This window comes from Betta splendens, chromosome 7 (assembly GCF_900634795.4).
Source record: "Betta splendens chromosome 7, fBetSpl5.4, whole genome shotgun sequence".
Taxonomy (NCBI): Eukaryota; Metazoa; Chordata; class Actinopteri; order Anabantiformes; family Osphronemidae; genus Betta; species Betta splendens.
The window spans coordinates 10912476-10923365 of NC_040887.2; the positions used below are offsets into that span (position 1 = coordinate 10912476).

At 49.6% G+C, this 10890-nt stretch overlaps 1 protein-coding gene across 3 annotated transcripts in view; it reads left to right on the plus strand.

Annotated features, from left to right (window-relative positions):
* LOC114858486 (helicase ARIP4-like) overlaps positions 1–10890 on the plus strand; it is a 35668-nt gene extending 24778 nt beyond the window's left edge. For all 3 annotated transcript variants that reach the window (XM_029155792.3, XM_029155794.3, XM_029155793.3), the window contains 18 exons: positions 1706–1926; positions 2200–2382; positions 2468–2601; positions 2893–3089; positions 3168–3371; positions 3460–3598; positions 3686–3863; positions 3955–4173; positions 4302–4420; positions 4572–4696; positions 5030–5129; positions 5214–5419; positions 5716–5891; positions 6128–6324; positions 6404–6603; positions 6710–6799; positions 6874–6969; positions 7087–10890. In XM_029155792.3, the coding sequence (XP_029011625.1) occupies positions 1706–1926; positions 2200–2382; positions 2468–2601; positions 2893–3089; positions 3168–3371; positions 3460–3598; positions 3686–3863; positions 3955–4173; positions 4302–4420; positions 4572–4696; positions 5030–5129; positions 5214–5419; positions 5716–5891; positions 6128–6324; positions 6404–6603; positions 6710–6799; positions 6874–6969; positions 7087–8174 (3872 nt within the window). In that variant the 3' untranslated portion in view covers positions 8175–10890. The remainder of the gene's footprint in view (positions 1–1705; positions 1927–2199; positions 2383–2467; positions 2602–2892; positions 3090–3167; positions 3372–3459; positions 3599–3685; positions 3864–3954; positions 4174–4301; positions 4421–4571; positions 4697–5029; positions 5130–5213; positions 5420–5715; positions 5892–6127; positions 6325–6403; positions 6604–6709; positions 6800–6873; positions 6970–7086) is intronic.

The following is a 10890-nucleotide window of genomic DNA, read 5'->3' on the forward strand; positions in this document are numbered from 1 at the left end:
AGAAGACGTTTCAGAGACGCAGCGGGAGATTCACCGTTGTAGAGCGTGCACATTTACAGTAGACAGTGCTCAGATAAAACCGTAGCTCGAGCGCTGCAGCACACGGTAGCTACTCACAAAGGAAGCAGCAACGTTGCACAATGCACCGGCAGGAAATTATGAGTACAATTTAATACTCTGCGGGTTGAAAAACCAGTGTGGATGTTCCCATTTTGCTTTTATGACCTGAGATTGAGTCAAGTACTGAAATGCTAATCTTTTTTTTATATATATTGTTATGCTTTTGCAACCAATTTAGCTGCATAGCCTTAGATTTTCCAACTGCCCCGTTGAACCACATCCACAGGTGCAAAGTCCGACCGTGTTTATTCTCAATTTGGGAATTGTGTGTCAAAGGGGAATATTATAGTTTTGGTTTGAAGGAAACCTGACATCTCAAAATAATTGGTCTCTTGTATAAAAATACCCTTAATAGCCTCACAACAGCCACATGTTTATTAAATTCCAGTGGGGCTGTGGCGGCTTGAATTTCTAGGGGAAAGATTTTAGTCTAAAACACAGAACTGTGGATTTCTGGATCTGTATTTCTTTTAAAATGTCTCAGGGTGGTAGACACAGGGATCAGCATAAAATATGCAGATTTGCTGAAATAAATTATGGGATGAAGCATTTAAACGCATTTACCAAGTTCCTGTTGTCGTGTTTGTGCAGGGCGAGTTTTAATAGATTAGCTGCTGCGTCAGAATAGTTAAAAACATCGCAGGGTACATCACGTACAGTTTATTTGTTGCCCAAGTGCACAGACACACACGCTCAGACGCACAAACGGGATGAACACTAGAACACACACATTTCCTTATTAAAATGTGAGCAGAAACACACCAGTGAGAGACTGGGTGGGACACAGCAAATGTAGATTTCAGGAGCCGAAGGAAGGAAAACAAGGGAGGAGACAGATGAGACGAGTGCGTGTCTGTGGGGCAGATCAGCGACCGGGCCGCGGCGCTATAAAGCTGGCTAATCCTGGTTATGAGCCAAAACGCACACTTCCACACAAACACACACTCCACCACAGTGGCACAGTGACATTTCTAGTTGGGGTTGCATAACCAGTCTCCCCCTCCACTAATCCTACTTGTATAACCAGCCATTCACTACCGTTATATAACTCCACTCTCTCCTACACACACACACACACACACACACACACACACACACACAACCCCTCACCCCCCGTCATGCCCTCGCCGTTCGTCAGCTTGTGTAACTTCCCGCACTTGATAGCGTTGACGCTGAAGTCCTCTTTTATCACATATGGATGTCGGTCTTGTCGCACAAACGCGCGCTGACGTCCGTGACTGATGTAACGCACGCCTTGCGCTTGTGACGGAGGCGCCGACAAGCACTAGTAGCTGTTGTTTTCCTGACAGGAAGCTGCCGCTGAATCTGATCTCGCACACCTTTTGTCTTGGTGACAGTTCCGCAGCGTCTTAAAAATGCGGCTTGGGAAGAATTTTCGCAGACGCGTGCATTTTTCCACCATGTATCACAGAATTACAGAAACCACTTCACTTTAATATCATGTTATCAGCTTTGAAATTCATCATATTTCTTAAATATATGGATTTTACTGTAATTAAAAGTGTAAAAATACAGACACAGTATAAAAACGGGCTCATCTATAAACTATTTCTCCTTCCCCCAGATGTCATCGACCTGAGCTCCGGTGAGGACGACGCCGTCGTCCACGTCAGCAGCGAGTCCACCAACGAGGAAGAAGAGAGCGAGGCGAGCGGCGTGCACGCCAACGACGTCCTCAACCAGCAGGACGCTCGGGGCCGGGTGCTGGTCAACGTGAACCACCCGGCTGCGGAGGAGGACATCTTCCTGTCTCCACAGCTGGCCCGAGCCGTCAAACCCCACCAGGTACTGGCGCCGAGGCGCTCGGATCATCGCCAATCTCTCAAAATGAAAGAAGCTGCGTCCGCCTTTAATGAGGGCTTTGTATTCGCGAGGCCGTTGAAAAGTCTGAGTGCAGTTCAAATTTCTTGACCTATTTCGAGACGGGAACATCCTGCTGAGTGTGATCTGTTCCTGCACTTTTAATTAAAGATCACCTCAGTTGTTAAACCCCCCCTTCCTGTATCTCTTTCCATCATATTCTGATTGCCTTCTATCCCCCCCTTCCTCCCCTTTTAGATTGGTGGAATCCGTTTCCTCTACGACAACCTGGTGGAGTCGGTGGAGCGCTTCAGCGGCAGCACCGGCTTCGGCTGCATCCTCGCTCACAGCATGGGCCTGGGCAAAACGCTGCAGGTCATCTCCTTCATCGACGCCCTGTTCAGACACACGCAGGCCCACACCGTGCTCGCCATCGTACCTGTAAGCGCCTGCGGAGTGACGCCGCGCGTGTGACATGCCCACCGGTCCACCTTACGAAGCGGGTTGTTTCTGATCCTTTCGTCAGGTGAACACGCTGCAGAACTGGCTGTCGGAGTTCAACACGTGGGTCCCGCCCCCCGAGGCATTACCTCCAGACACTGACCCGGCATTGGTGACCCCTCGCACCTTTAAGGTCCACATTCTCAATGATGAGCACAAGTAAGTCACAGCATCTGTTTGGCTCTTTCTATGTAACCGCTCAAGGTGACACAGTAACCTCATTCTGTCTCTCTTCATTCACTTTGTAATTTTTTGTCAGCAACAGCAAAATCTTTTAAAGTGACCATTTTGAAATTCATGTGTATTAATTTGTATTTTTACAATTAACACTGTTTCCAAAGGCACAAATTGTTGTTTTTCCCTGTAATTAATATTCTACACACTGTGATAGAGAATGTGTTGGAGTAATAGATCCCATAGATCACAACTAAAATGAAAACCGTTACTCAGGAACACGACCACCAGGGCCAAGGTGGTGGAGGACTGGGCTCGGGATGGAGGGGTGCTGCTGATGGGCTACGAGATGTACCGCCTCCTGTCGCTGAAGAAGAGCTTCGTGGCTGGGAGGAAGAAGAAGAGCAAGAAAACAGCCGGCCCCGTCGTCATCGACCTGGATGAGGAGGACAGGCAGCAGGAACTGCTCAAAGGTAGAAGTAGCTCCAGGACCAAGTCCGGTCGCAAAAGAACAACCGTTGCCAGACGTTTGACTGAAATTCAACCGTCAGGTATCGAGCGAGCCTTGGCTCGGCCCGGCCCCGATGTGGTGATCTGTGACGAAGGCCACCGCATTAAGAACTGTCACGCCAGCACGTCCCAGGCCCTGAAGAACATCCGCACCCGGCGCCGCGTGGTCCTCACCGGCTACCCGCTGCAGAACAACCTCATCGAGTACTGGTGCATGGTCGACTTCGTCCGGCCCGACTTCTTAGGTGAGAAGGAAGAGCAGCTGGATGTTGTTGTTTTTTTCCCCACAGTCGGACACGTCGGTCAGGTTTTTAAGTGCGGCTCACGTTTCAGGTACGCGGCAGGAGTTCAGCAACATGTTTGAGCGTCCCATTCTGAACGGGCAGTGTGTGGACAGCACGCCGCAGGACGTCCAGCTGATGAGGTACCGGAGCCACGTCCTGCACAGCCTGCTGGAGGGCTTCGTACAGAGGTGAGACCCCTTCCTTCAGCCAAGGGGAAAAAGAGAACCCAGCCTGGCCTCTGTTAACGCGTCACAAATGTTGACTGCTTACTCCAGGCGAGGCCACGATGTCCTGAGGGACCAGCTGCCGTCCAAGGAGGAGCATGTGATGCTGGTGCGTCTGTCTCCGCTGCAGCGGGCGCTGTACACGGAGTTCATGAACCGCTTCAGAGAGGCGGGCAACACCGGCTGGCTCAGCCTCAACCCGCTGAAGGCCTTCTGCGTGTGCTGCAAGGTGAGGAAGAATGTTCGCAGGAGGAGCCCAACAGATGCGGCTGCTGTAAACAGCAACTCACTCCTGGTGTGTGCGTTTGTCCGCTCCCCAGATTTGGAACCATCCAGACGTTCTGTACGAGGCCTTGCAGAAGGAAAATCTGGCAGGCGACCAGGACCTGGATCTGGATGACATCACGTCCGCAGGACCTGCCCGGTGTCCAGCTGTGCCCAACCAAAAAGCCAAGCCCCTGGAGAATCCCAACCCGATCGGTGGACTGAGTCTCAATCAGCTGCAGGAGAAGGCCAACCAGGTCATCACATACGAATGGGTAAGACAAGGACAAGGACCACACACTTACTCTAGGTTGCAGGTTCACAAAGTCGGATCAGCTGATCTGAGGACTTAAAGGTGGTGTTTGATAATAGCTTATTTTAACCGTCACTTTTTCCGCTGAAGGCAAAAGAAATCATGTGCGACTACAAACCCGGCGTCCTGGAGAACTCGGCCAAGATGGTGTTGCTTTTCCATTTGATAGAGGAGAGCGTCAGAAAGGGAGACAAAGTCCTCGTCTTCAGGTAAAGCAGACAAAATATTTACAGAAGATTAGATTACCTGGATTTTTATGTTTGATCTGTACTGTTGCCTTTATTTTACATGTTTTAATGCCTTGGTTCTGCTTCTAAAGCCTTCATGTGACCTCTGATTTTATTCCTGATCTTCCTGCAGTCAGAGTTTGTCCACGCTGACGGTGATTGAGGAATTCCTGGCTAAGAGAACGGTACCTCCCTCACCAAATGCATCAGACAGAGAGAGAACCTCCCAGAACTGGGTCCGCAATCTCAATTACTACAGTAAGTGACTTTGTTTATGATTGAGTGACAGCTGTGGATCAGTGGAGGACCATGTCTGTCCACTAACTAGCGTTATATAATGATAAAGGTGGCTGTTTTCCTTGAGTATGGTTTCGCTTTACTGCTCCTGCTCCTGATGACTTACAATAAGTGCTGCCACCTGCTGGTGTTTCATGGTTACAGTCAAACCTCAACACTGACGAGTTGCGAATGCGACTACAGTGTATAGTGGGTCTTTAAGCCTTTCCAATTTAGTTAATTTAAGGAGGGTTTGTTACTGTAGTCATTTAGTGTAAATTAAGTTTAACCAGACAATCCTCTTGTGTCTTAAAGGACTGGATGGAAGTACGACGGCATCAGAGAGAGAGAGACTAATAAACCAGTTCAATGATCCATCCAACACCTCAGCGTGGGTCTTCCTACTGTCAACCAGGTAACACTTCAACTCAGAAGCAACTTCTATTTAAAGTTATATAGATTTTTTAACATTCTTAACCAATAATTGATGCCACTGCAGGGCTGGTTGTCTGGGCGTGAACCTGATCGGGGCAAACCGCGTGGTCGTCTTCGACGCCTCCTGGAACCCGTGCCACGACGCCCAGGCCGTGTGCCGCGTCTACCGCTACGGCCAGCGGAAGCCGTGTCACATTTACCGGCTGGTGTGCGACTTCACGCTGGAGAAGAAGATCTACGACCGTCAGATCTCCAAACAGGGCATGTCAGGTGAGCCCCGACTAGAAGCCATCAGTCCTCCTGCGTTCAGCTGACAGTTCTCTCAAAACAGCTGTCATTAAACCAAATCCAGGCTTTTTTATGTCAACAGACCCCCCAAAAAAACTACATAACCAGCTTTGTGTTGAAACCAAAGCTCTTCTGCCAAGAGGCCCTTGCATAGAATAAACTGTCTCGAGTGGTTGCTGTAAACTGAGTTCTCCGTGACCTCAATGCATCAGTCTCGTCAGAGTCGTGGAGATGAGCCCGCACCTCCTAACCCACGTCTTTCTCCTCCTCTCCATCAGACCGGGTGGTGGATGACCTCAACCCCGTGCTGACTTTCACCAGGAGGGAGGTGGACTCTCTCCTCCACTTCGTGGAGGAGGAGCCCGACCCCTCCCAGGTGCAGCTCGAGCCCCAGGACGGCGTGGAGAGCGTGCTCGGGAAGGCGCTGCACCTCTATCCCCACCTCATCACCAAGGTAGCGGCGCTCGTGTGGAAACTGCAGACAGCTGTTACGTTGTTCATGGTGTTGCGAGTGATTTGTCAGACTGTGCTAAACCTGACTTGGCCCGGCTTCATGGCGCAAGGCTCGTCCCACTTGGCACTTCACAGCAGTGTTATTATGCGTGTCCACTTGTGATCATTTAGAGGTTGTCATTCTGAGCTAATTCAGCCCGTGATTTTGTTTTTTCCTTCACTCTTTCTCCACTCCAGCAACCGTTCCCCCACGAGTCCCTGCTGCTGGACCGCAGAGAGCTGAAGCTCAGCAGCGCCGAGAAGAAAGCCGCTAGGAAGGGCTACGAGGAGGAGAAGAGGGCCTCGGTGCCGTACACACGGCCCTCCTATGCCCATTACTACCCCGCCAGTGACCAGAGCCTCACCAACATCCCCGCCTTCAGCCAGAGGAACTGGTCAGTGGCCCACTGAACACATAAGAGGCCTCTCTAAATCATAATCTAGCTAATGTAACTAATCCAACCTCCTGCTCAGGCGCCCTCCTCCTCGTCCTGAGGTGAAACCAGTGTCGCGTGTTCGGCCGGTCCAGTCTACCCCGGTTCCTATGGTTCCCAGACAGTCCTCATCTGGATCTGCCCCGGGCGGAGGCTCGTCGGGGTCCAGCCTTGGAGGGTTCCCTGTGAACTGCCTGCAAAAGGCGGGCGTGTTTGTACAGAAGATCGTCACCACTACTGGTAATGAAACTAAACGTTTTCTCTTATGATGATAATTAAAGAGCAGCCAGTGTTTGTGCCTACTCTCGTCTTCCTCTGTAAACGTGTCTTTCCGGGTTTTCTTTAGACATCGTGATCCCAGGCACCAACAGTTCAACGGATGTTCAGGCCAGAATCACTGCTGGGGAAAGCATCCACATCATCAGAGGCACCAAAGGTGAGCAGTCATTTAACGCCTACACGGCATCAGTTAAAGCCGATGGGAACTGACCTTGTGCTTGACCTTTTTAGGGACTTACATCAGAACGTCTGACGGGCGAATCTTTGCCATCAGAGCAGCTAATAAGGCAAAGGCAGCAGAGGACGGCACCACAGCGCCACCCAAAGGTAGGAATACTATTCACCTGAGATGAACTTGAATGGAGAAAGGTGGAGAAAATATTATTTGTAATTGAACAATCATGTGATTGTTTTCTTAATACGTTTACACCATGTTGTTCTCAGACTCGCACGTTCCACCCGAGGACGTGTCAGCCGGCGCCAGCAATGGTTGCGTGTCACCTGACAACAAGACTGCGCCTCGTCCCCTTTCGCCGGACAGCCCCGAGATCATCAGCGAGCTGCAGCACTACGCGGGCGCCATGGCAGCCGGGCCCGACCGAGAGGGCGCTCAGACCCATAGTGCTGCAGAGAGCAACGGGACCCGCCGGTCCTCCCCCCCGCTGCTTCAGGCCAGCGGCGGCGGCGACCCCCCCAGCGGCACACTGAGCCGCCACGACGCGCCCGTGACCAATGTAATCCAGCCCAACATGGATGCCACCGCTGCCCAGGACCTGAGAACGGGCTGCAAGCGCAAAGCCTCCACCCCGTCGCTGGACGAGCGGCCCGGCAAGCACCCCTGCGCCAGCAAGCACTCCTCGGCCCCGGTGGCCTCGCAAGGCTTCCCCTTCACCGGCGGCTTCGGCCTCCCCCCCCTGGGCCTCAACCCCGCCATGCTGAGTGCGTCGCTGGGGCACCCGCTCTTCATGGGAGCAGGCTCGCCTTATTTCCAGCCGCCCCACACTCAGCTAGGGGACCCCTGCTACATGTACCCAGATATGTATGGCTTAGGCGGCGCCAACACAGTCCCCGCCTCCTCCTCCTCCACCTCCCTGACAACCAGCGCTGTTGCCGTCTCGTCCGCCTCCTCCTCCTCCTCCTCCTCAGCTTCTGCATCCATTAAAGCTGCCAGTTCACTCCCAGGGGCCCTGCCGCCGTTCTTGCTAAGCCCGAGCATGACGGGCATGGCTGGGATGCTCCCGTCGGGGTTCCCCCTCTCTTACAACCCATCTCTGGCCAGCCTGTACACAGGGTCCATGCTCCCCGGGGGGCTGCCGGGCCCAGCTGCAACCCCCGGTCCAGCCGGAGCCAGCTTCCTGTCCCAGTACCCTCCGGCTGCCGCCTCCAGCTCCTGCTCCTCCTCCCCTTCCTCCTTCTCCCCCTCAGCCCGCTCCGAAGGCCAACGCGGCCCAGTGTTGGTGAACGGCGGGAACGTTAGCAGCGCCTGCAGCTCGGATGACGACGATGATGTCATTGAGGTCAAAGGACAATGACTGATGACGGTGAAGTATATGGCTGCGTAAAAACGCCTGAAAGTTTTACAGTTATAATTTGGGATGGCAGCCTAGATGCCGTTATGCGCGCTTCAAAGGGCCCATGGCCGAAGACTTTAGGGAAACGATAGAAGTGATGACAACTGAGCCCCTGCCTAAGTTTCTACTGCCTGGAAGAATCGACATGAATGAAGATTGATCATGGACAGACTGACAAATCTTTGTGCTGAGTATCTGAAGATGAAACCTGAGGAAGAACACTGCTTCAGAGAGGCGACAAAATAAAAGCTGGGCTTCCTGGTTTTGTCCAACATTGGCACACAAACGAATACTAATTTGAAATACCGATCACTGGACTTCATACTGCTGAGCGTGGCCCTGCAGTGACCACAAACGGCCACTAGTTGTACTGTTGACCTTAGATATTAGATACGCAGCTTTGCTAAACGTCAAGTCGGGGTTGTTACTTTTTGTTTCAGCTAAATAAAAAGTTGATTTTAGAATGGAAGCGCTTATAAAAGATTAAAAGTTTCCTAGTTAAATTAGCAGTAACATTTGTTCAGTTTTAGTATCTGAAATGTTTGTCACTTGTTAAATATTGCTACTGAATATTTCCTAAAAGGGTTAAGAGATCCAACCAGAACTCGTAGAAAGCATTTAGAATGAACATAATATTTCACTGCCAGGACGGGGAATGGTACGTTTTTGTTCTTGAAGAAAACAAAAAAAGCAGCAGTTGAGACTTCTTGAGGGCGACTTTAAAGATTAATGAAACCTTAAAACTCTACTGAACGAATGTATGCTTAATCAAATGCCTTTAAACCAGGCCTTTTCGAAACAGACATCAGATGTGGGAAGATCTGATTTTTTTTTCTTTTTTTGTGTGTGTTTTCTATTTATGTGATCTCTCTTACTTTATAAAGAAATCCATTGCCTAAAAACAGCCAGGTGAAAATGAGGAAAAAAACTGTGTTCTAATGAGGTGTCCTCCTCGTAGCGGAGAAACAACCAAGAGAAAATGCCTTTCTGCCTCCATCTTTCTGAATGTTAACTGTGAGAGAGGCGAGGTGAAGAGAGGGACGGTGGCGTGGCTCTCTGATCCTCACCCGCAGTCTTACTGTAGCCTAGTGAAAAACGATGCAAAACATTCACGCAAGCCTATATATGTCTCCATTCAAACCCCAGAAGAACTGTGCTCGCCGATTCGGCTTCGCTTGTGTCGCCGCCGTGCTCACGCTCAAGCTCGAGCTCGTTACTCGGCCCCGTTCCTTATCCGGACGCAGATCCCAGCTTTGGCTCCGCTGCTTCTCTCACTCGTCTCGTTTTGTGAACCGAGGTCAATGCGAAACCAAACCTCCTCCTCTGTCATCATCTTCTTTTGCCAAAAACCAGTACATATGGATCAGCGACCGCTATCCAAGGGAACGTGTCTAAAAAGAGACCAAATGATGCTGGCGTAGAGCAGAATTAACACCCGCTACAGCATCCCCCTCACTGACATATAAACATATCCATCTCTCTGTATGACCTTGCAGGCAGCACTGCACACTGTAAAAGAGACACTAATCTGTATACGTCTGTAGACTGGCTGAATGCTTGTGACCAAGCTCCCTTTAGATGACTCATCATCATAATGCCTGTCCCACTGGTCCCGTCTATCGCACAGATCCACCTGTTACGTCCGGTATGTCCTCGCGTGGAACGTCTTCTCCTCCAAACTGGCTGCAGCGAGACCTTTCGAAACCACCACCAGCTGTTTAGTTGGAAACAAATCATCAAGCAAATACAACATTTCCTGATCTTTCGCTTCCATATATTTGTTCTTCATACTGAAATTGTTTAGTTTACTTATGATGCGCTTTTGTTTTCTTTTGAATTTACCAAATTAATTTATTTATGACTGTTCATATTTATTCCTTTGTATTTTTGTATGTTTTTGTTGCTTTTCTTTATTTTGTTTTTCATTTTTTTATTTGTCATGTTGTTACTACAGATGGGAAACTTTTTGTTAACAGCAGATTGCCAGTCTGACCCAGTACATGTGAACTTGTGCAGGACTTGCATGTGGACCAACTAATGAGTACATTACTGTACAATTATATCAAGTAAAGCTATCTAAAAAAGGACAGTTTTAAAGTGGACATTGTATCTCTTTTACAGTAACTTTGGGTTTAAAGAGGAAAGATAGGCCATCCCTGATGTCCCATCCTGATGGTGAGCACAGGTTACCTTGTTTTGATGTGAATAACATGAGCCATTTCTGTGCATGTACATTAAGTTCACTCAAGTCATGGGTCAGATTTTAAGGCAGTTCAAATATTCATCAGCTGAAACGGAAAAACAGATGATATCAAGTGCTTTTATGTCATCATATCATCACAGATGTCCACCTGTGTCGTCGCTGATGGCAAACGAGCTAGTTTTCCCACACTGAACTGTTTAGTTGTCAGCTCAGCGTTTACTGCGCTGACGGTTATTTTACAGCTTCCTACTTGAATTTACGTATTTTATTTAAACAAGTCCACTCAGCAGACAAGCCGAGTCTACTGTCTGAATTCCAGTTTGCAGAGGAGACGATTGAAGCTGCTGTCGTTGAGGACTGGCTCGCGTCAAAGTCTGTTGTGTTGTTTATTGATGTGTGTATGACCTTAAATTACTTTTACATCCTTTTTGTTTTCTTTTTTGAAGTTTGTAAATAAAAATGTTCTAAATAACA